This window comes from Stomoxys calcitrans, chromosome 4 (assembly GCF_963082655.1).
Source record: "Stomoxys calcitrans chromosome 4, idStoCalc2.1, whole genome shotgun sequence".
Lineage (NCBI taxonomy): Eukaryota > Metazoa > Arthropoda > Insecta > Diptera > Muscidae > Stomoxys > Stomoxys calcitrans.
The window spans coordinates 165,186,912-165,210,245 of NC_081555.1; the positions used below are offsets into that span (position 1 = coordinate 165,186,912).

Genomic DNA, 23,334 nt, shown 5'->3' on the forward strand with positions numbered 1-23,334 from the left:
TGTAGAAGTTGATCTCCCCCGACAAACCGAAGTAGTTCTGGCTCAATTACGTTTCGGCGCATGCAGCCACCTCAACTCCAAAAGAGCAAGAATTGATGCCGAAGTGCAAGAGGTATGTCCCGATTGTAACCAGAGACCGCACGATATACGTCACCTGTTTACCTGCCTAGTCAGACCCACTCGACTCAGAGCAAGATCTCTGGGGACGCACCCCATCTTAGTTGCAGAATACCTGGGTATTGACATTCAACAGAATCAAGCAGACGAAAGATAGAACACAACAAACTATTACAACAACAACAACAACAACGTATCAGGTAAGAACCTAAAATGTATTGATTTGGCCTATTTATAATCCTAATCTTCATGTAGATTGACATGACGAAGTTTTGTGCAATGCTTCGAGCTGCTGGCTTTACTCTTTCGAATGTTAGAGTGCAGAGTTGGCGGGATCTACTTTAAATGTCAACAAATCAAGAATTCATACATATTTTGGAATCTTACCCCAACATTTCCAGATTTTTTAAACGGATTGATGAAGTTAGTATATGCTGTAGGCCATAAAAATAACTAAAAATGTTTTTAAGGTATACTTACAAAAATTTCTAATAAGAATGTGGCTTACCTGTAAAAGAAAAAAGAAAATTTATTAAAAAAATCATATAAAACTTAATAAACCTGTATTCACAACCGTTAATGTAGATTAGAAATAGGTTTCTTTCACCGATTTCCTTATAATTGTCTTATAAACCTAATTTAAGTCTTCATTAAGTTTTGTGAATAAGGCCGAATATGTTTAACTTAAATCTTGCTTCCTCTTTCATTTTAATCTTTGTTTTACATTAAAATTTTTGCTCTTTATTTCAAAGACGCTTAAATTGCTTTATAATTATCTTTCCATGTGATTTCACATTGCGACAGCTATCGCTGAATTGTTTCATCTTTTGTCAACCTGCTGTGTTGCCAGGTTGATGACATTTGCCATTTACAACAATGAAATACTAAAATCTCCCTTCATAACCCATATCAAGCAACATGCAAACGCATGCCAACACACACACACACATGGTCATGCATAAATATTTACACATGCCTTAGTTCGATAATAATTTGCCATAACCAGCAATTTTCAATTTATAACCAATTGTCTAGGAGAACAATTATCGTCATTGTATCCAATTCAAGCAGAGCTCAACGCACATGCACACATACAACGTTCTTTGTATATGAGGTGGCACTAGAGGTTGAGCAAATGAAAGCTGCTGTTATTAAAGTGCGGCAGAGCAAATATTAGGAAAGTAAAGAGAGGGGGAGAGAGAGAGAGAGAGAGAAAGTATAGGAAATATAAATGTTTGTTGTGGATAACAAAGATTGATTTCGTGTGCTACCTTCAATACCTCAAAGTATGTGCGGGTGTGTGCGTGTGTGTGTGCACGGGTATTTTTAGAGCACTTGGCCCCTGACTCAAGGGGTGTCAAATCATCCATGCATTATTCACTGTTCCTTGTCAAACCATCCTTCTGATTAGTTCGTTTCGTTACTGAATATGGGTTGATGTTATTGTTGTTTATTTATTATTTTGGGGCTTACAAACAGTTTCCCTCAGTTGTTGTTGTTGTTCTTGTTGCTGTTACTCAGACTTAAGTGTGTTCAGATATGTATTTTAAACCCATCATGCCACACAACCCCATATCAACCCTTCTTCTTAAACCCATTTTATTCCATTGTTGTATATCTAGATACCAACCCCATGACAGTTATACTCATTTGATGTGACACTGAAGGAAAGTGAGCTCAACATTGCGGTTGAAAAGGGGGGGACATTTTGAAATGGAGTGTTGGCGTATGTAGTTGGTATTGTAAGAGCATCAAATAAGGAAATGATGTTATGCATTATGGTATGCCATAAAATATGTCTCCAAAAATAGCAAAATTTCACAGCTTACACATATTTTTTGAGAAATAGTTTTTATAACCCAAACCATAGGCGGGGTACATCAAATGTAGTGTACTCCTGCTATGACTACTAACAAATCTTCATATCAAACTCTTATGTTTATAAGATACATATTTATACCCTACACCACTACTGTGGTACAGGGTATTATAACTTATTGAATTTGTTTGTAACACCCAAAAGAAGAGAGATAGACCCATTGATAAGTATACCGATCGACTCAGAATCACTTTCTGATTCTGTCTGTCCGTCCGTCTGTCTGTCCGTCTGTCTGTCCGTCTGTCTGTCTGTCCGTCTGTCTGTCCGTCTGTCTGTCCGCCTGTCTGTCCGTCTGTCTGTCCGTCTGTCTGTCCGTCTGTCTGTCCGTCTGTCTGTCCGTCTGTCTGTCCGTCTGTCTGTCCGTCTGTCTGTCCGTCTGTCTGTCCGCCTGTCTGTCTGCCCGTCTGTCTATCCGTCTGTCTGTCCGTCTGTCTGTCTGTCCGTCTGTCCATGTTAATTTGTGTACAAAGTACAGGTCGAAGGAGTAAAGCTAGTCGATTGAAATTTTGCACACGTACTTCTTATCAGTGTAGGTCGGTTGGAATTGTAAATGGGCTATATCGGTTCATGTTTTGATATAGCTGCAAAATACACAGATCTTGGATCTTGAATTATTGAGCCGCTAGAGGGCGCAATTATAATCCAAATTGGCTGAAATCTTGCATGAAGTATCTTGTTATGACTTTCAAAAACTGTGCCAAGTAAGTTTCAAATCGGTTCATAACCTGATATAGGTGCCATTTATTCCCATCTCGGATTTTAAATTGTGCCGCTAGAGGGCGCAATTATTATCCAATTTGGCTGAAATTTAGCATGAAGTGTTTTGTTATTACTTCCAACAATTGTGCTCAGTATGGTTCAAAACGGTTCATAACCTGATATAGCTGCCATATAAACCCATCCTGGATCTTGACTTGTTGAGCCACTAGAGGGCGCAATTCCTTTCCGATTTGACTGAAAATTTTTATGAAGTGTTATGTTATGACTTCCAACAACTGTGTTTAATATGGTTCAAATCGGTTCATAACCTGATATAACTCCCATATAATCCCATCTCGGATCTTAAATTTTGCCGCTAGAGGGCGCATTTTCTAATCCGATTTGGCTGAAATTTAGCATGAAGTGTTTTGTTATTACTTCCAACAACTGTGTTTAATATGGTTCAAATCGGTTCATAACCTGATAGAGCTCCCATATAATCTGATCTCGGATCTTGAATTATTTAGCCGCTAGAGGGCGCAATTATTATCCAAATTGGCTAAAATCTTGCATGAAGTATCTTGTTATGACTTCCAACAACTGTGTTAAGTATTGCTCAAATCGCTTCATAACCTGGTATAGCTGCCATATAAACCCATCCTGTATCTTGACTTCTTGAGCCACTAGAGGGCGCAATTCTCTTTCGATTTGGCTGAAATTTTTTATGAAGTGTTTTCTTATGACTTCCAACAACTCTGCTAAGCATGGTTCAAATCGGTTCATAACCTGATAAAGCTCCCATATAATCCGATCTCGGATCTTGAACTATTGAGCCACTAGAGGGCGCAATTCTCTTTCGATTTGGCTGAAATTTTACATGAAGTGTTTTGTTATGACTTCCAACAACTGTGTCAAGTATCGCTCAAATCGGTTCATAACCTGATATAGCTCCCATATAATCCGATCTCGGATCTTGAACTATTGAGCCACTAGAGGGCGCAATTCTCTTTGGATTAGGCTGAAATTTTGAATGAAGTGTTTTGTTACGACATCCAACAACTGTGCTAAGTATGGTTGAAAACGGTACATAACGTGATATAGCTGCGATATAAACCTTTCTGAGCTTTTGTCATCTTGAGCCGCTAGAGGTCGCAGTTCTTATAAACCGATCTGGGATCTTGACTTCTTTAGACTCTAGAGGATGCAATTCTAATCCGATTTGGCTGATATTCTGTACAGCGGTTTCTCCCATGATTTACAACATACGTATCCCATATGGTCTGAATCTGATCTATAGCCTGATACAGCTCTCATATATACCGATCTCCCGAATGGACTGAAATATTACCCAATGACATCTACTATGTTCTTCAACATTCAATTCATTTATGGTCCGAATCGGACTATAATTTGTTATGGCTACAATAGTATAACAATTCTTATCCATTGTTCTTTGTTTGCCTAAAAAGAGATACCGCCTAAAGAACTCGACAAATGCGATCCATGGTGGAGCGTATATAAGAGGCTCGGCCGAACTTAGCATGCTCTTACCAGCTCTTTTTTTTATTTTCTCCCACTGTGTATCGTTAGATCGTCTGGGCATTTTACGACGGTCACGAATTTATATACTTTGTAGGGTCGGAATTTAGATTTGTTGCAGACGCAATGAACATACCCCTCTACTCTATGGGGGTGGGTATAAAAACTGTGATTAAAAGCCATCATCACCAAAATTCCTTCTTTAGGGGAATTTGTCAGAAAAAGTGGGATTTACAATTCTTTTATGATTTTTGGAAAATCTGTGGCTAAGAAAAAGAAATGTTGAATTCCCAAAATTTTGACACAAATCCCCAAAATTCCCTCAAATGGCGAAATGCAATAGAAAGGTAGAATTTACAATTCCTCAATGCTGGCTAAAAAAAAAAAAACACAAATGTGGAGTTCCCAAGATTTTGACAAAAATCCCCAAAATTACCTTAAATTGAAAAATATGACAGAAAGGTAGGATTTACAACTCTCTTACAATATTTAGGAAAAACTGTGACCAAATTATAGCAAATGTGAAATTCCCAAAATTTCAACAAGAATTCCCAAAAAATTCCCTAAAATCAGGACATATGTCAGTAAAAGTGGGATTTACAATTGCTTTTTGTTTTTTTCCCCCATTGGTAAAATTTGTGACAAAAAGTGGGATTTATAACTTTTTTATGCTATTTAGAAAAATCTGTGTTGCGCAAAAAAGGAATGTTAAATTCCCAAAATTTTGACAAAATTCCCTCAAATGGGAAATATGACAGAAAGGTGGGATTTACAATTCCTTGACGATATTTAGGAAAACTGTGGCTAAAAAACAACTAATGCGAAATTCCCAAAATAGTGACAAGAATTCTTAAAAAAAATTCCTTAAAATGGGGAAATATGTTATTGAAAGTGGAGTTTACAATTCCTTTTTGTTATTTTTCCTCATTGGGAAATGTGTGAGAATAAGTGGTATTTACTATACTTTTAAGCGATTTAGAATATTTAGTGTTGCGCAAAAAAAAATTCGAATTCCCAAAATTTTTACAAAAATCCCCTAATGCCCATAAATGGGGAGATATGACAAAAAGGTGGCATTTAAAATTCCTTTATGGTATTTTAGGAAAACTATGGTTAAAAAACAACAAATGTGTAATTCCCAAAATTTTGACAAGAATTCTCAAAAAATTGCCTAAAATGCGGAAATATTTCATAAAAAGTGGGATTTATAACTCCTTTTGCTATTTTCCCCCCCCCCCCATTGGGGATATTTATGAGAAAAAATGGGATTTATTATTCTTTTATGCATGCTATTAAGGAAATCTGTGTTGCGCGAAAAAAAGAAATGTTGAATCCCCAAAATATCCTCAAATGGGGGAAAATGACAGAAAGATGGGATTTACAATTCCCTTATGCTATTTTAGAAAAACTGAGCCTAAAAATCAAAAAAGACGAATTCTAAAATTTTTGTCAAAAATGCCCAAAATTTCCTCAAATTGGAAAATATGACAGAAATTAAGGAAATCTGTGTTGCGCAAAAAAAAATGTTGAATTCCCAAAATTTTGACAAAATCCCCAAAATACCCTCAAATGGGGAAAATGCCAGAAAAATGGGATTTACAATACCTTTATGCTATTTTAGAAAAACTGTGGCTAAAAATCAAAAAAAGACGAATTCCCCAAAATTTTTTCAAAAATGCCCAAAATTTCCTCAAATTGGAAAATATGACAGAAAGGTGGGATTTACAATTCCTTTACAATATTTAGGAAAAACTGTGCCTAAAAAACAAAAATAAATGTCGGATTTTGAAGATTTCAACATGAATCCCCAATAATTTCATAAAATGGGGAAGTATGTCAGTGGCTAAAGTGGAATTAACAACTCTTTTATGCTGTTTAGAAAAAAAAATCTGTGATTGAAAACCACGAAAGCCTAATTCCGAAATTTTGAGAGATTTATCTCCAAGGCCTTATGGTGGGTAAGAAAGCACCGCCCAGGTGGGAAAAAAAGCACCTCAAGGGCCTTCAAGACTTGGTAGGCCTTTATACTCTACTCGTAAAAGTATTCTAGTTCACATTGTTCTGGTTGTATCGAATGCTAGTTTGGGGGGCTTTGGGTGTAAGACTTTTTCACTAGTAGCTTGCAGGTAAACTTTTTTATCAGATTTCTACTCATTTGATAAACACATTGTCTCAGTAGGCCAACATGCCGCTTTGAATGATTCTAGGGCGGGGCGTTCCCCCCACATCTGTTGACCACAAATTTATATATAAGATTCGGTTTAAATAAAACTGCGGTGAGAGAAAGGGTACGCAATGGCCTATAACAGGTTCCCTTTTCGCTGAGCTTAAACTTGAATCGAAAATAGCCCCTTAATGCGAGAGTAGTCAACCTGATATTCCTTTTGGGTATAAAAGTGCAGATATTCATGATTATCGATCATTTCTATGCCGATGCAGGGTTGTTCTATTACATGTTTTGTACTTCTGTCTGTCTGTCCATCCATTCACCATATTGCAGAAATTTTCCCCAAGCAGATTTTTCGCCTTGGAATTGTTCCTCGCTGCAGAGAACTTCCCATATAAATGTTTACCCTATAAGGTCCAAGGTTTATTAAATTCTAGCTGTCCCAGCTTAACCCCTATTTACTTGTCTTTTTGTTAAGAAATTTACTTTGGTAATAATCCCCCAGCAATTTAATCAGCCCAACTCTAGGTCATTTCTACTTGCTACCACTACTAACCTCATTGTCTTGCTGTCATTAGGCTGGTGTCCCTTTAAGAATTATCCTGGCACAGAGCCTTAACACGGCTTAGACAGCCACCTTTTCATTTTCATTTGCCACAATGGCTGGGGTGACGACTAACAAAAAAAAAAGAAACAAGTCGCGATTGTCTTCGCAGTGACAAAAAAAACCCTACCCGGAGACAATGAAGAAAGGCAAGCAAGCAGCATGTAAAGAGACCGAGTAACAAAAGCAGGACCACAGGTTTGTGCTTCGTTTATTTTATGGCTGAATGCAAAGCTTCCATTGTGGTGATTATTGTGATTATTATTATTGTTAGTGTTATTGTTGCCATTAGTTGGGTACACACGGCGTGAGCAAAGCTAAAGACACAATGGGCCAACTGCCACTGAGACACTTGGCTAAACAGCGCGGACTCCAGCACTGGCTCACTCACTCACTCGCTGGCTGGCTGGCGGACTGAAACTCTTATACATTTTGCAATTAAAGGTGCTCGAGCAGTGTTGATGGTCATGACAATCATGGGGATGATGATGATGATGATAATGATAATGACGATGGAAATGGAAATGGCAAGGCCAGAACACCGTCATGCCTTGTTGCTGTTGTTTACAAAAATTTAATTTCTTTGGGTTTTCTCGCTCACTGCTCAAGCACGGCGTAGTTTCTCAAAATGTAATCAACAAGTCAAAATAATCGCACAATGAAAATGCAAATTTTTATGTTAACCGGAGCTGTTTGAACAACAAATGGTAGCCCAAACTCAGTCAATCAGAAGACCTTTGCTCAAGCCAAACTAGACACAAGAAGTGGGTGCGATAGAGAGTGTTAGTGAGTAAGTAGTGAATGTCTTTCGCCGTTTTGGCTTCCCTTCACATTCAGGTAGCAGGTGTTAGATTGTCATTTGTTTATGATTAACGATTATTGTTGTTGCAGTTGGTTGGTTGGTTGGTTGCGATTTGATTTCAGGACTTTTAAAATTAATATCCTTTAAAGGATTATGGCTTCATGGTGAAAGCTTTAAAGATTTAAAATTTAAAAGCTGAGTGGAAGCCAGATATTTAACAAATACAAAAATTTACCAAATTTCGGACGAACAAAGCACGGACAAAAGATGGATAAAGGGCGGACAAAGGACAGGCGAAGGGCAGGTAAAGGAGAGACAAACGATGGAGAAAGGACTAATAAAATAAAAACAAAGGATGGACAAAGAATGAGCGAAGGTTGGATAAATGAAGGATAAAGGACGGGCAATGGAAGGACATAGGACGGCTAAAGGATGGACGGATAAAAGATGGACGGATAAAGGATGGGCGGATAAAGGATGGACGGATAAAGGATGGACGGATAAAGGATGGACGGATAAAAGTTTAACGGATAAAGGATGGATGGATAAAGGATGGACGAATAAAGGATGGACGGATAAAGGATGGACGGATAAAGGATGGACGGATAAAGGATGGACGGATAAAGGATGGACGGATAAAGGATGGACGGATAAAGGATGGACGGATAAAAGATGGACGGATAAAGGATGGACGGATAAAGGATGGACGGATAAAAGATGGACGGATAAAGGATGGACGGATAAAGGATGGACGGATAAAGGATGGACGGATAAAGGATGGACGGATACAGGATGGACGGATAAAGGATGGACGGATAAAAGATGGACGGATAAAGGATGGACGGATAAAGGATGGACGGATAAAGGATGGACGGATAAAGGATGGACGGATAAAAGATGGACGGATAAAGGATGGACGGATAAAGGATGGACGGATAAAGGATGGACGGATATAGGATGGACGGATAAAAGATGGACGGATAAAGGATGGACGGATAAAGGATGGACGGATAAAGGATGGACGGATAAAAGATTAACGGATAAAGGATGGACGGATAAAGGATGGACGGATGAAGGATGGACGAATAAAGGATGGACGAATAAAGGATGGACGGATAAAGGATGGACGGATAAAGGATGGACGGATAAAGGATGGACGGATAAAGGATGGACGGATAAAGGATGGACGGATAAAGGATGGACGGGTAATGGATTGACGGATAAAGGATGGACGGATAAAGGATGGACGGATAAAGGATGGACGGATAAATGATGGACGGACAAAGGAGGGCAAGGAACGGACAAAAGAAGGAACGACGAACGACATGGGCCAACCACCGCAATCCCCAACCACCTACATCAATGACAAGTATATGTGCAAAATAGTAAGTGTACAAAGGACGGACGAAGTATGGGCAAAAACGGACGAAGGACAGACAAAGCTGCGAGAGAAGGATGGACAAAAGAACGGACAAACGACGAGCGAGGAAGGACAAAGGACGGACAAAGCATAGACAAAGGAGGGACATACGACGCACAAAGGTCAAACAAAAGACGGACAAGAGATCGGACCAAGGAAAGTCAGGACGAACAAAGGCCGAACAAAGGAGGGGATCAACGACGGAGAAAGGATGGACAAAAAACGGACAACGATGGACAATATGGGTCAAACACAACCCCCAACCAACTTCTTATATATGAAAAATAATAAGTGTACAAAGACCGGACGAAGTATGGGCAAAAAACGGACGAAGGACACACAATGGTGCGAGAGAAGGATGGACAAAAGAATGAACAAACGACGAACGAGGAACTAGGAACGAAAGAAGGATAGACAAACTACGGAGAAAGGACTGACAAAATAAGAACAAAGGACAGACAAGGACGAAGGACGAAAAAATGACGGATAAAGTATGGGCAATGGAAGGACAAACGACGGACATACGACGCACAAAGGGGGGAAAAAGGACGGACAACAGATTGGGCAAGGGATAGTCAAAGAACGGATAAAAGGCAGTCAAAGGCCCGACAAAGGAGAAAAAACGACGAAGAAAGGATAGGCAAAAGACGGACAAAGATCGAACAAGGGATTAAAATGATCAAAGGCGGATAAATTTCGATTTGTTGGCCCAATTGGATAACAAATGCGGTTTCTAGATGCTCAAAAAATCAAGTCGAAGGATCACTTTATATGAGAACTATATCCAAATCTGACCACATAGGGTCCATTAGCAAGCCCCAACGACCTACATAAGTAAAAAATATAAGTGGAAAATTTTAAGCGAAAAAAGAACGGACGAAGTATAGGCAAAAAATAGACGAAGGGCGGAAAAAGTGGGAACGAAGGATGTACAAAGGTGCGAATGAAGGACGGACATCAATGAGAAATATATTTGCAAAATATTAAGCGGACAAATGAAGGATAAAGTACAGACAAAGGACTTACAAATGACGGACAAAGGACGAATAAAGGACAAACCAAGGACAAACCAAGGACGAACAAAGGACGAACAAAAGACGAACAAAGTATTGACAAACAACGGACAAACGACGGGCAAGAGACGGAAAAAGGACGGAAAGACGACGGAGAAACCAGTGAGAAAGGATGGACAAAGTACGGACTATATGGGCCAATCGTCAACCAAAATGTGCAAAATTTTAAGCGAACAAAGTACAAGCAAAAAATAGACAAAGGACAGACAAAAGTGCGAACGAAGGATATAAAAAGGGGCGAACGAAGGACGGGCATCAATAAAATATATATTCTCAAAATATTAAGCGGACAAAGGATGAATAAAGTACAGACAAAGGACTTACAAATAACGGACAAAGGACGAACAAAGGATTGACAAAGGATTGACAAAGGACGGACAAAGGACGGAAAAACCACAGAAACGAGGGACAAAGTACGGACGATATGGCCAATCTAAACCCCAACAACCTATATCAATAAGAAGTAAATGTGCAAAATTTTAAGCGGACAAAGGACGGATAAAGTACTCATATGGGCAAAAAACGAATGAAGGACAGACAAAGGTGCGAAGGACGGACAAACGACGAGCGAGGGACGTACAAAGGACAGACAAATAACGAGCGAGCGATGGACAAACGATAGACAAAGGACGGACAAGGGACAGACTGTTCGATCGCTGACAGACTGACGGACATGGCTATACCGACCCAGAATACCGAGGAGATTAAGAATATGAAACTTTATATGGTCGCAGATCAATATTTCGAGGTATTACAAACGGAATGACAGGTTTAGTATACCTCCCATGCTATGATATAAAAATTTTAGAACAGATTGGATTTTGGGGATTTTTCAATAATAATCAGCCAACGCACAGTGGGCCAAATGGCAAAAAAATTGGAAATAAGTCTACAACTTTTTATCTGTTGATTTTAGCCATACAAAATGTTCTAGACATTTGTAGAGGAGGACATAGGCTTTCAGAAAAGTGCTGTTGTTGGTCCATATCTTTAATACAGGGTGAGCTACAGGGTGTCAAAGTTGACCACTTTTGACTTCTCCAAGCTTCTGGGGGCCATAACTTTTGATCTACTCAACCGATTTACATGATTTAGGACTCTAGAGAAAGAGCTTGACAAGATCTAAAAAACTTATGCATAAAGTACCATGCCATCGTGTACTGTTAAGGAGTTATGAATTGTTTAATTTTAAAATATGAAAATTTGGCCTTGGTTTTTTTCAGTGTTTTTTAAATAACTCCGTCAATTTTAAAGCTATAAACTTCATACTTCACACAAATTATGCCAGCATATGTGTGCATAAAATACAAAAGGAATCACGTGAATATCTTTGGCGGTTTAAAAATGGCATCGTTTTCAATATGAAAAATATTTTTTTTGTCAAAAAATTGCAAAATTTTTCAAAAAAGATACTCCCATTTCCTTTAAGTTTTCGCAAACTTTGGCCGTCAAAGCATTATCATTTCTTTCCATTTTCACAAAGTCGAGGTATTAAGAAAAGTTTTAAGTGCTAATTTGGCTAATTTCGATATCAAACAACACCGTTATCTTAAGACCAAAATGGCCAATTTTTTTACTAAACTTCAAAAGTTTCTCACTGGAAAAAAAGTTCCACGGGGATTTTTTCGCTTTTTTTGAACTTAAATGAAAGCTTAAAATGTTCCCAACATTTTAAGGTATGTCTCGCCATATCCTAGCCATAAATGAGATCGTAGCGATCAAAATACTGAAAAAAGTCAATTTTCAAGTAGTGCTATATTCATTGCTAAAAAACAAGTATTACGTCACATTTTATTGCAAAGATGTTAAATAAACTTTTATTTGGTAACACTTCTTCTACAAAACACAAAAAGAATCATGGAAATATCTCTATTCTATTCCATTTTATGGAACCGGCAATAAAAAAGTCAATTTTTCAAAAAAGTCGAATTTCCCAAATTTTGTTTTTGTTGTCCTAATTGCACATGACACACTATAGCCATATTTACGCAACATACCTTATCGTAAAGGAAATTTTCATACCTTTCCAACAATGTATAAAACATTTCTCAACTCGGATTCTATCTACTCTAAAATTCATTTACACTTCATTAAACTCTATATAAAAATGTCTATTTGTGAAATGGAACCTTATATGGGGCCTACACTAAAACATTGATAGATTTGCCCAGGGTTTACAATACAAATGTGTTAGAATAAAAAAAGGTCTCCTGCCAAAGTTTAAAAAAATTGGAATAAAAATATGTGTTTTAGAGCGAAAACACTTCGCATCGGCGTGCGTTTATATGTATATTAGCTACTCCCAAAATAAAAAAGCATTTTAGTTTTGTATTATTTGATTTTATTCTCTACCAAATAATCTAAGGTATCAAAATTTAAAAGCTCTTTAATTTGAATGGCATCGGGATCGTCCTTATCTATATCGTCACATATTTTTGGTAGCCATTTAGTTCTGATGCTGTATAGTACCGGATCAGACGATAACAATAAATATTGAAGTAAATCATAATTTTGGTTAAATTTGGTGCTCTTTCGGGTATTGAAAAGCCGGAACTGTTTAACATCTCTATTACGGGATTCCTGAGCTTCTTCTGTAAGTTCTCCTAACGGAAGTATGTTGTATTCCACAATTTCCTTGCCATGATGTAAGACTTTATGTACTGTCGGTGTTAAAGCTTTCCACGAATATAAATCAGATAAAATGTTTTTTGTGTCATTACTATAAGCTTCAAATTTGGTTGAATTTATCATCTTTTTGCTATTGATTACAGCCAAAATCACTTTGAATCGTCTTAGCAAGTGTTCATCAAGACCGGTTATTTTAGATGTCGATACGGGGTCCTCAAAAAACCGCCTTGCCGAGTTGCCATCATTTGTGCTTCCGTATCCGTAAAGAGGTTTATCTATTATAAGTCCCTTTTGTTTAAACTCCAACTGGATTCGATTCTTCTCTTCCTGCCTCATTTTGTGAAGATCTTGGTTGTTTCTAGCAGAGACATCGCGGTTTCCAGGGCTAGTCCGATATTTAAGGTCATACGATAAATGCAAACAATACTCCATGAATCGAATTCTACAGTGCAGGGGCGAAATACCGAAATTGAGCGCATTTTCGTTTACTAAATTTTCATCAGACTTGTCCTCGAATTGCCCATTCTTCTTGCCACAAATATTGCATCTCCAATTGGACATAACGCCAGTTAATGCGTTTGCCACCTTTCCATTGATCATAGTGAGTTGTAGTTGAAACGAAACTTTTATATTTCTTCCCAATTGGTTTATAACAATCATGGGTAATGCAGCAATTTCTTCCTTTATTTCGTTCACCAAAGATCGTGTTGTGTTCCGGTCTTCCTTTGTATACTCAAACCGAATTGGGCGACATAAATATTTTGACCCAGGTGTTCTATTTATCCATATATCTTGAAATGCATTTTCTTTCGATGATGAAGATTGGTCCTTGTACAATCTCATTCTCAATGGTACTAATGATGCCATGAAAATTGATGCGAAGTTGGTATCTATTTCTGTTTGTTGCTTATATTCGGAAAATCCAGATGATCCATCACAACCCCATTTGCTGATCAAAACCACTTCGGAATTATTACATGTGTTCAACTGTTCTTCAGTAAAATTAGAAATAATTCTAACAGCTGTATTTTCAACAAGATCAGCAAGTTTCACTCTTGCTTTTAATTCGTCCACGTATATATTTGATGGCACCATTTTCGTCCTGGTGTTGTACAATTTATGTTTTGAGGGTAAACAACCCCATCCTTTTTCACGAAGAGCCTTCCTCATTGTTGAGTATTTGTTTCTTGAGAGGCCTAGGTTCAAAATCAGGGCCAGTGCATCTTCCTCCGTGAATTCTGTAGTCGATTTTGGAGTTGGAATACTTTCTACCATTCTCTTTACCCTTTTCGGAGATGCTAATGGTAAAACATCGACAATTCGTCCAACATTTTTTGGTTGTGTTTTTAACAATGCTGTTTTGAACGTATCTTTTATTAAATTTGGCGGATGTGCCGCCAATAGTTCCTCTTGTTTTTTCTTTTTGGGTTTCTCCGTAACTTCGTCGTATGCTTTGCTAGGCCGGCCGGGAATCAGCGGTTTAATTTCAATAAGTAGATCCGATTTCAGCCACTTCTCATACATTTTGAAAAACTTGATTTTTGCGAATGAACATTCTGGCAACCTTCTCTCAAATGATTTGTAGAATTTTTCAAGTTTGTCTAAAGCGTCTTTATTTAGCCTTATTCCATATATGTGGTCCAAAGTGTAAACAAGTTCCTTAAATGACTCCGTGTATGATTTGGAATCATTTTTGATGTCCCATACAATTTTCGAAAGAGTGGAATACTTCAGTATGACTTCCATAACTTATAAATGTCCTTTACGCCTCTACAAAATATAATGAAGAAAATTTGGATTTTGTTCAAATATTTATGCAATATATTCACAATTAATGACCCATTTCAGGTATCAGACGCAATCGTAAAAAGGGGTCCAAAGTGCCTCTTTTTACTTACTCTTCTATAATTATTTACCTGGACTCGAATTTGGTTAAAAAAAATGACAATGAATTTTTTATGGGTAGGTTTTTTCACATTCATTGATACGGTGGATTTCCTGGGAATTCGACATAGCGAAACAGGTAACATTTGTCTGCATCAAATCTTAACACAAATATATATATATATGCAGGTATATTTCTAGGTTACTTTTTATTCAAAAATCATCAGCTTACATTAAAAATAGATGTAGGTACTATACAAACGCACGCCGATGCGAAGTGTTTTCGCTCTAAAACACATATTTTTATTCCAATTTTTTTAAACTTTGGCAGGAGACCTTTTTTTATTCTAACACATTTGTATTGTAAACCCTGGGCAAATCTATCAATGTTTTAGTGTAGGCCCCATATAAGGTTCCATTTCACAAATAGACATTTTTATATAGAGTTTAATGAAGTGTAAATGAATTTTAGAGTAGATAGAATCCGAGTTGAGAAATGTTTTATACATCGTTGGAAAGGTATGAAAATTTCCTTTACGATAAGGTATGTTGCGTAAATATGGCTATAGTGTGTCATGTGCAATTAGGACAACAAAAACAAAATTTGGGAAATTCGACTTTTTTGAAAAATTGACTTTTTTATTGCCGGTTCCATAAAATGGAATAGAATAGAGATATTTCCATGATTCTTTTTGTGTTTTGTAGAAGAAGTGTTACCAAATAAAAGTTTATTTAACATCTTTGCAATAAAATGTGACGTAATACTTGTTTTTTAGCAATGAATATAGCACTACTTGAAAATTGACTTTTTTCAGTATTTTGATCGCTACGATCTCATTTATGGCTAGGATATGGCGAGACATACCTTAAAATGTTGGGAACATTTTAAGCTTTCATTTAAGTTCAAAAAAAGCGAAAAAATCCCCGTGGAACTTTTTTTCCAGTGAGAAACTTTTGAAGTTTAGTAAAAAAATTGGCCATTTTGGTCTTAAGATAACGGTGTTGTTTGATATCGAAATTAGCCAAATTAGCACTTAAAACTTTTCTTAATACCTCGACTTTGTGAAAATGGAAAGAAATGATAATGCTTTGACGGCCAAAGTTTGCGAAAACTTAAAGGAAATGGGAGTATCTTTTTTGAAAAATTTTGCAATTTTTTGACAAAAAAAATATTTTTCATATTGAAAACGATGCCATTTTTAAACCGCCAAAGATATTCACGTGATTCCTTTTGTATTTTATGCACACATATGCTGGCATAATTTGTGTGAAGTATGAAGTTTATAGCTTTAAAATTGACGGAGTTATTTAAAAAACACTGAAAAAAACCAAGGCCAAATTTTCATATTTTAAAATTAAACAATTCATAACTCCTTAACAGTACACGATGGCATGGTACTTTATGCATAAGTTTTTTAGATCTTGTCAAGCTCTTTCTCTAGAGTCCTAAATCATGTAAATCGGTTGAGTAGATCAAAAGTTATGGCCCCCAGAAGCTTGGAGAAGTCAAAAGTGGTCAACTTTGACACCCTGTAGCTCACCCTGTATTAAAGATATGGACCAACAACAGCACTTTTCTGAAAGCCTATGTCCTCCTCTACAAATGTCTAGAACATTTTGTATGGCTAAAATCAACAGATAAAAAGTTGTAGACTTATTTCCAATTTTTTTGCCATTTGGCCCACTGTGCGACGGTAGAAGAACGGACGCACATGGCAACTTAGATAGACTTAAAATGTCACGACGATCAAGAGTATGTAAACTTTATGGGGTATTTGGCGAATATTTCTAGGTGTTACAAATGGAATAACGAAATTAGTATACCCCCATCAGATGGTGGAGGATATAAGAAGCAGTAAAACAAAAAAATTTTATTATTTTTTACTTATATTTAATAGTTTCGTTGACGCTTTACAATTATAGTGAGTGCTCTTATATACAAAACCAAAGTTTAAATTTTTCAATATACAGCTAATGTCACATACTACCCAAGAGCGGGTATGGGCATAAAAGGTGGACTCTGATAATCATCAGTTACTGGACCATTCATGGTTCCGGGAAGATAAGCTTGATCAGGTATGGGAGCTGGTCTGAGCATACTGTGTGAAATAGAGTGTTGAATGTCATCGGTGGTTGGCATAACAAAATGACCGGCTAGAGGAAGGGAACCCTTCTCAGGAATAGCAAGAGGTCTGAGCATACTTTGGGGCATAGGTTTCGTAAATGCACCATTGAAGTCCCCTGTCAATGGTATAGGCGCAGGTCTTAGCATACTGTGTGAAACTGGTTCAGTGTGAAGAGAAGATGTTTGAATGTCCTCAGTGAGCGGTGCAGGCCTCAGCATATTTGGCGAAATTTGCTTATGTAGTAAACTTCCAAAGTCATATTGGCCATTTAAAACAGAGCCTTGAGGTCTGCCAACAATATTAAGAGAAGAGGAGCCTGCAGACGTAGGCTGAACATTATTCTCAGCTTCAACGTTTTGCTCTCCAACTGAGCTGGTTTCAGCAGTGGCCCCATCTTTGCCATTGGCTGGCAGCTCTTTGGGAATTTCAAAATTAAAAATTTTCGCCAAAGAAGGGAAAGCTTTGGGTAAATCAAAGCTAGGGAATGCTGGCATTTTGTTGAACATATCAACCATGGGATTTTGTACATCTGAACTGGATTTATCATTCTTAGCTAATAGCTCTTGTGGATTTCCATCGACAAGTTTGAGAGGTTCACCATTTTTACTAGTAAATGTCTTGTAATAGGTGACGCGAGGACCACTTCCACGAATCAAATATTTCACTAAATGACCACGAAGATTATGCATATTGGCAAAGTTGAAGATATCTTGCAATCCACTGGGGAAGCTGTCATGTACAGAGCCCTGTGACAGATAATTCCTTAGATGGTGGGATAGACTGGGTTCATCGCTGATTTTAAAGATGCCATAGAGACCCTTTGGCAGTTTATGGCGACGCAGATACCAATGAAGGCGATGACGTAAATGCATTTCTTTTTTGAAGGAACAACCACCATGCAATTGACCCAGCAGACTGTGATACATTAAATCATACAGGCTTAGACCATGATGATGATGTCTATGGCGGTGTGAGCCTTGTATTATGATAATATTATGGCCATGACCAATGTTAAAGGGATCAAAGTCATCTTCATCGTCATAATAGTCATCCTCGTCTTCATCATCATCAATCAAATCTTCGATATCAAAAGGTTCTTCTTCATCTTCATTTTTGGGTTCCAACTCGGTATTTGCTCCTTCATTACCACTTTCGGGTATACCTTCATTAGATCCATTTATAACAATTTCCTCTCCGAAGCCAGGTTCACCGTTAGTACTTTCTCCCAATATGGGTCCTTCAGCGCTGGAACCTTCATTTGATCCTTTAAAACACAATAAAAGCGATGCTTTACATATACGAATCTAAATTTACCAGCAATCAAACAAATACCTCCATTATTGATGGACCACTGGCCATTTCCTTCTATTATTGGTTGATTTGTTTCCTCACCATTTCCAGATCCTTCAACAGTGCATTCAGGTTCTTTTTCTAGCAAAAGCCACAATAGCTGTTAGATAGATCAACATTCAAGGCTTAAATATTTTATTGCTTACCCTCATAGCCGGCATTTTCATTGTGTTCGATTTCTTCAAGAGGGTTGCCATTGTTGCCAATGGTCCATCCTCCATTACCATTGTGTTTGATTTCCTCAATGCCATTGTTGCCAATGGTCCATCCGCCGTTGCCATTATTTTCAATAACTTCAACAGGGTTGCCATTGTTGCCTATAGTCCATTCGCCATTCCCATTGTGTTCGATTTCTCCAAGAGGGTTGCCATTGTTGCCAATGGTCCATTCGCCATTGACATTGTGTTCGATTTCCTCAAGAGGGTTGCCATTGTTGCCAGTGGTCCATCCACCGCTGCCGTTATTTTCGATAACTTCGACAGGGTTACCATTGTTGCCAATAGTCAACCCACCATTTCCGATGTGCTCGATTTCTTCAGTAGGGTTACCATTGTTGCCAATGGTCCATCCTCCATTTCCATTGTTCTCGATCTCTTCAATTGGATTACCATTGTTGTCTATGGTCCATCCTCCATTTCCATTTTGTTCAATTTCTCCAAGAGGGTTACCATTGTTGCCAGTGGTCCATCCACTATTGCCATTATTTTCGGTTACCTCGACAGGGTAACCATTGTTGCCAATTGTCCATCCACCGTTGCCGTTATTTTCGATAACTTCGACAGGGTTACCATTGTTGCCAATTGTCCATTCACCAATGCCGTTGTGTTCGATTTCTTCAAGAGGGTTGCCATTGTTGCCAATTGTCCACTCACCATTGCCGTTGTTTCCGATTACTTCAACAGGGTTGCCGTTGTTGCCAATGTTCCATCCACCGTTGCCGTTATTTTCGGTTACATCAACAGGATTACCATTGTTGCCAATTGTCCACTCACCATTGCCGTTGTTTCCGATTACTTCAACAGGGTTTCCATTGTTGCCAATGGTCCAACCACCATTGCCGTTATTTTCTGTTACTTCGACAGGGTTACCATTACTGCCAATGGTCCATCCACTGTTGCCGTTATTTTCGATAACTTCGACGGGATTACCATTGTTGCCCATGGTCCATTCGCCGTTACCATTGTGTTCGATTTCTTCAAGAGTGTTGCCATTGTTGCCAATGGTCCATCCACTGTTGCCGTTATTTTCGATAACTTCGACGGGATTACCATTGCTGCCCATGGTCCATTCGCCGTTACCATTGTGTTCGATTTCTTCAAGAGTGTTGCCATTGTTGCCAATGGTCCATCCACCGTTGCCATTATTTTCGATAACTTCGACAGGGTTACCATTGTTACCAATGTTCCAACCCCCATTGCCGTTATGTTCGAATTCTTCAATAGGGTTGCCATTGTTGTTAAGGGTCCATCCACCATTGCTGTTGTGTTCGATTTCTTCAAGAGGGTTGCCGTTGTTGCCAGTGGTCCATCCTCCATTACCATTGTGTTCAATTTCTTCAACAGGGTTTCCATTGTTTCCAATAGTCCATCCACCGTTGCTGTTATTTTCGATTATTTCAACAGGATTACCATTGTTGCCAATAGTCCATTCGCCATTGCCGTTGTGTTCGATTTCTCCAAGAGGGTTCCCATTGTTGCCAATGGTCCATCCACCATTGCCGTTGTGTTCGATTTCTTCTAGGGGGTTGCCGTTGTTGCCAATGGTCCATTCACCATTTCCATTGTGTTCGATTTCTTCAATAGGGTTTCCATTGTTACCAATAGTCCATCCACCATTTCCATTGTGTTCTATTTCTTCAATAGGGTTTCCATTGTTACCAATAGTCCATCCACCGTTGCCATTATTTACAATTTCTTCAACAGGGTTACCATTGTTGCCAATAGTCCATTCGCTATTACCATTATGTTCGATTTCTTCAATGGGGTTGCCATTGTTGCCGATTGTCCATTCGCCATTACCATTGTGTTCGATTTCTTCAAGAGGATTACCATTGTTGCCAATAGTCCATCCACCATTGCCGTTATTTTCGATAACTTCAACAGGGTTACCATTGTTGCCAATAGACCATCCACCATTGCCGTTGTGTTCGATTTCTTCTACAGGGTTTCCATTGTTGCCGATGGTCCATTCACCATTACCATTGTGTTCGATTTCTTCCACAGGATTTCCATTGTTGCCGATGGTCCATTCACCATTGCCATTGTGTTCGATTTCTTCAATGGGGTTGCCATTGTTGCCAATGGTCCATCCACTATTGCCGTTATTTTCGATAACTTCAACTGGATTACCATTATTGCCAATGGTCCATTCACCATTTCCATTGTGTTCAATTTCTTCAATAGGGTTTCCATTGTTACCAATACTCCATCCACCGTTGCCATTATTTACAATTTCTTCAACAGGGTTACCATTGTTACCAATAGTCCATTCTCCATTTCCTCCAACATTGACATTATGCTCAGTTTCTTGCAAATTGATACCATTGTTGCCATTGGTACCAATGCTACCCATGTTCCATACTCCATTTCCATTCAGATTAATGTTATGTTCCACTTCGTTTGTACCGCCACCACCAATTGTCCATTGGCCATTACCTTCAATGTTGACATTGCCACCAGTTGGACCTCCTAGGTCAATGTTGCCTATGCCATTGATGATATCGCCTATGTTGGTGCTGCCACCGCTGCCTGTTTGTCCATTTATAATCACACTGCCGGTTCCAATATCTTGAGTATTCATAGTAGTGCTGCCACCACCATTCAAGACAATTGTGCCCGTAGTGCCTCCCGTTATCTGGTGTTCCTGAGATGGCCCACCATTTAAGACAATTGTGCCCGTAGTGCCACCCGTTATCTGGTGTTCCTGAGATGGCCCACCATTTAAGACAATGGTTCCGGAAGTTCCTCCCGAAATCTGTTGTTCCTGGGGCAGAAAAGGATTAATGACAACTGATCCTCCTGTCGTTGGGCCAATTGAAATGTGTTGTTCCTTGGGTGGAGTGGTGTTTATAACAACAGCTGGAGCACTGTTAGAGCTGACTGAATTCAAAAGATCGAGTATATGCTTGGGTAGAGTAGAGGTTCCAGTGATTATATTCATGCCATTTAGGGCAATGCTACCAGTTCCTCCGGTTGTAGTAGTAGTAGTAGTTGTTGCTGTTGGTATGCTGCTGGTAGAAGTGCTACTGGTAGTAGTTGTACTAGTGACAGTGGGCTTTTTATTAGCAACGGCACTGTTATTAATGGTTATGGACCATTTCTTGCTACCTGAACTGGTGGTTGTGGTAGAGGATCCCGTGGAGATGGGCACTGTAGCAGAACCACTAATTACTTGACTGCTGCCCGTGCTGATGGGTATTGTGGTGGACCCAGTAAACACTTGACTACTGCCCGTGCTGATGGGAATAGTGGCGGACCCACTAATACTGCCGCTGCCACTTATGATGTTTGAACCGCTGATACTGCCACCAACTGTGCCTCCGAAAATATTCGATGGTATCGATATAGTGCCTGTACCACCCACAATGCTATGTGATACCACATTTGCTGGTTGCTGATTGATGTTCACACTAACACTGCCCGATCCCCCTTGGTTCACTGTATTCATTAGACTCTGCAATGCCGATGAGCTGTCAATTCCATTCAGTGGATAGCTGCCGCCATTCAAGGTGATTTGTCCTGATGCTGGTATGGCTCCCAGAGATGTCTGAATCAACTGCGTTTGGCCCAATATGCTGCCCAGCATAATGGCCAAGGTGGCGCTCAGAAATAGTTTCATATTTCCTGGGCTTAATCCTTGTCAGCAGTTTTGCGTTAAAAACGGCCCTCTTCAAATTTATAATAGTCGGCTGCGACATGTTTGCTGTATTTATACCATTTTTATGTTTAAAGGGAGCAGCGTTTTGCGTCACTAAGAGCAAGTTAAGGGGTATGACACAGTGGCCGCAGTGAACACCCTACCAATATTAGACAACGTAAAGAAATAAAGAGTTTCATATGGCCCCGAAGTTGAACGACATCTGTTAACTGCTCCAATATTGAGATGGTGTGAGGAACAAGTTTTCATTCAAAATGAATTCTCAAAGGGTTTTCAAGATTCCCACAAGTTTTCACTTATCCTTTAGAGATTCTCTTTGGTAGCGTCTAATCGGGGTCGACTTTGAACTTTGAAATCACACAGCCAACTTCATAATAAATCGCCAAAACCCTTCTACGCATTCTTCGTGTATTCACCACACATTTATATTGTTTTCTAGAAAGAACAACTGGTTTTTATTTTGCCATCGCCAAATATTGGATTTGGGAGTTATTTTTTTGTTCTCCGCTTTCACACGTACCTAATTTCATTGTTTAGTATAACAACAATTTCCCATGATGTCTAAACGTGTCTTTCACTTTAAGCTTTGAGCTCATTGCAAATATTGTTTATTTTTTAATTTTATTTATTTTTTAATTTTTTTTTGTCATGATATATAAAATAGAAGATGTTGACACAAAATTGAGGAAAAATATTCCTATGCCACTATGTGACAATACATAAAATAAAGAAGAGTAACTGCAATGATTTACCAAGTATGAAGACCCTCATTTGTAGCAGGCCTTGTATACCCTTCGCCATAAGTTGCCCCGACGTTGAGGTTTTCATAAGTCTTAAAGGTGTCATAACTGTTAAGCCCCACATCACTTACAAAATCCAGAGGTTAAGGTTTGAGAAGACCAATCTTTTGCCACAAGTTGGCGATCGATGTTACTATGGAACAAAAACTTTGTTTATGTTCGAAAGTTACAAATGATAAAAGACAAGATAAAATTAGTGAGCATGGTTTAATTTCGACCGAGTTGAACTTTCGATTAGCTGTGGTACAAGTGTATTGCAAATTGCAAATTTTGCCATGAACATTTCACTAAGGAACTGGGTCAAACTCAACACATATCAATGAGTGCAGCCCAATTCAAATTTTAAGCTCAATGATAAGGGGCCTCCTTT

General features: G+C 38.6%; 1 protein-coding gene across 1 annotated transcript in view; it reads right to left on the bottom strand.

The window, feature by feature from the left end:
• Positions 1 to 621: 621 nt before the first annotated feature.
• LOC106088468 (mucin-19-like) overlaps positions 622 to 23,334 on the bottom strand; it is a 471,415-nt gene continuing 448,702 nt past the window's right edge. The window contains exons 2-5 of the mRNA XM_059367357.1: positions 18,435 to 22,599; positions 18,271 to 18,369; positions 16,801 to 18,202; positions 622 to 625 (exon numbers count right to left, since the gene is read on the bottom strand). Coding sequence (XP_059223340.1) covers positions 622 to 625; positions 16,801 to 18,202; positions 18,271 to 18,369; positions 18,435 to 22,125 — 5,196 coding nt within the window. The 5' untranslated portion in view covers positions 22,126 to 22,599. The remainder of the gene's footprint in view (positions 626 to 16,800; positions 18,203 to 18,270; positions 18,370 to 18,434; positions 22,600 to 23,334) is intronic.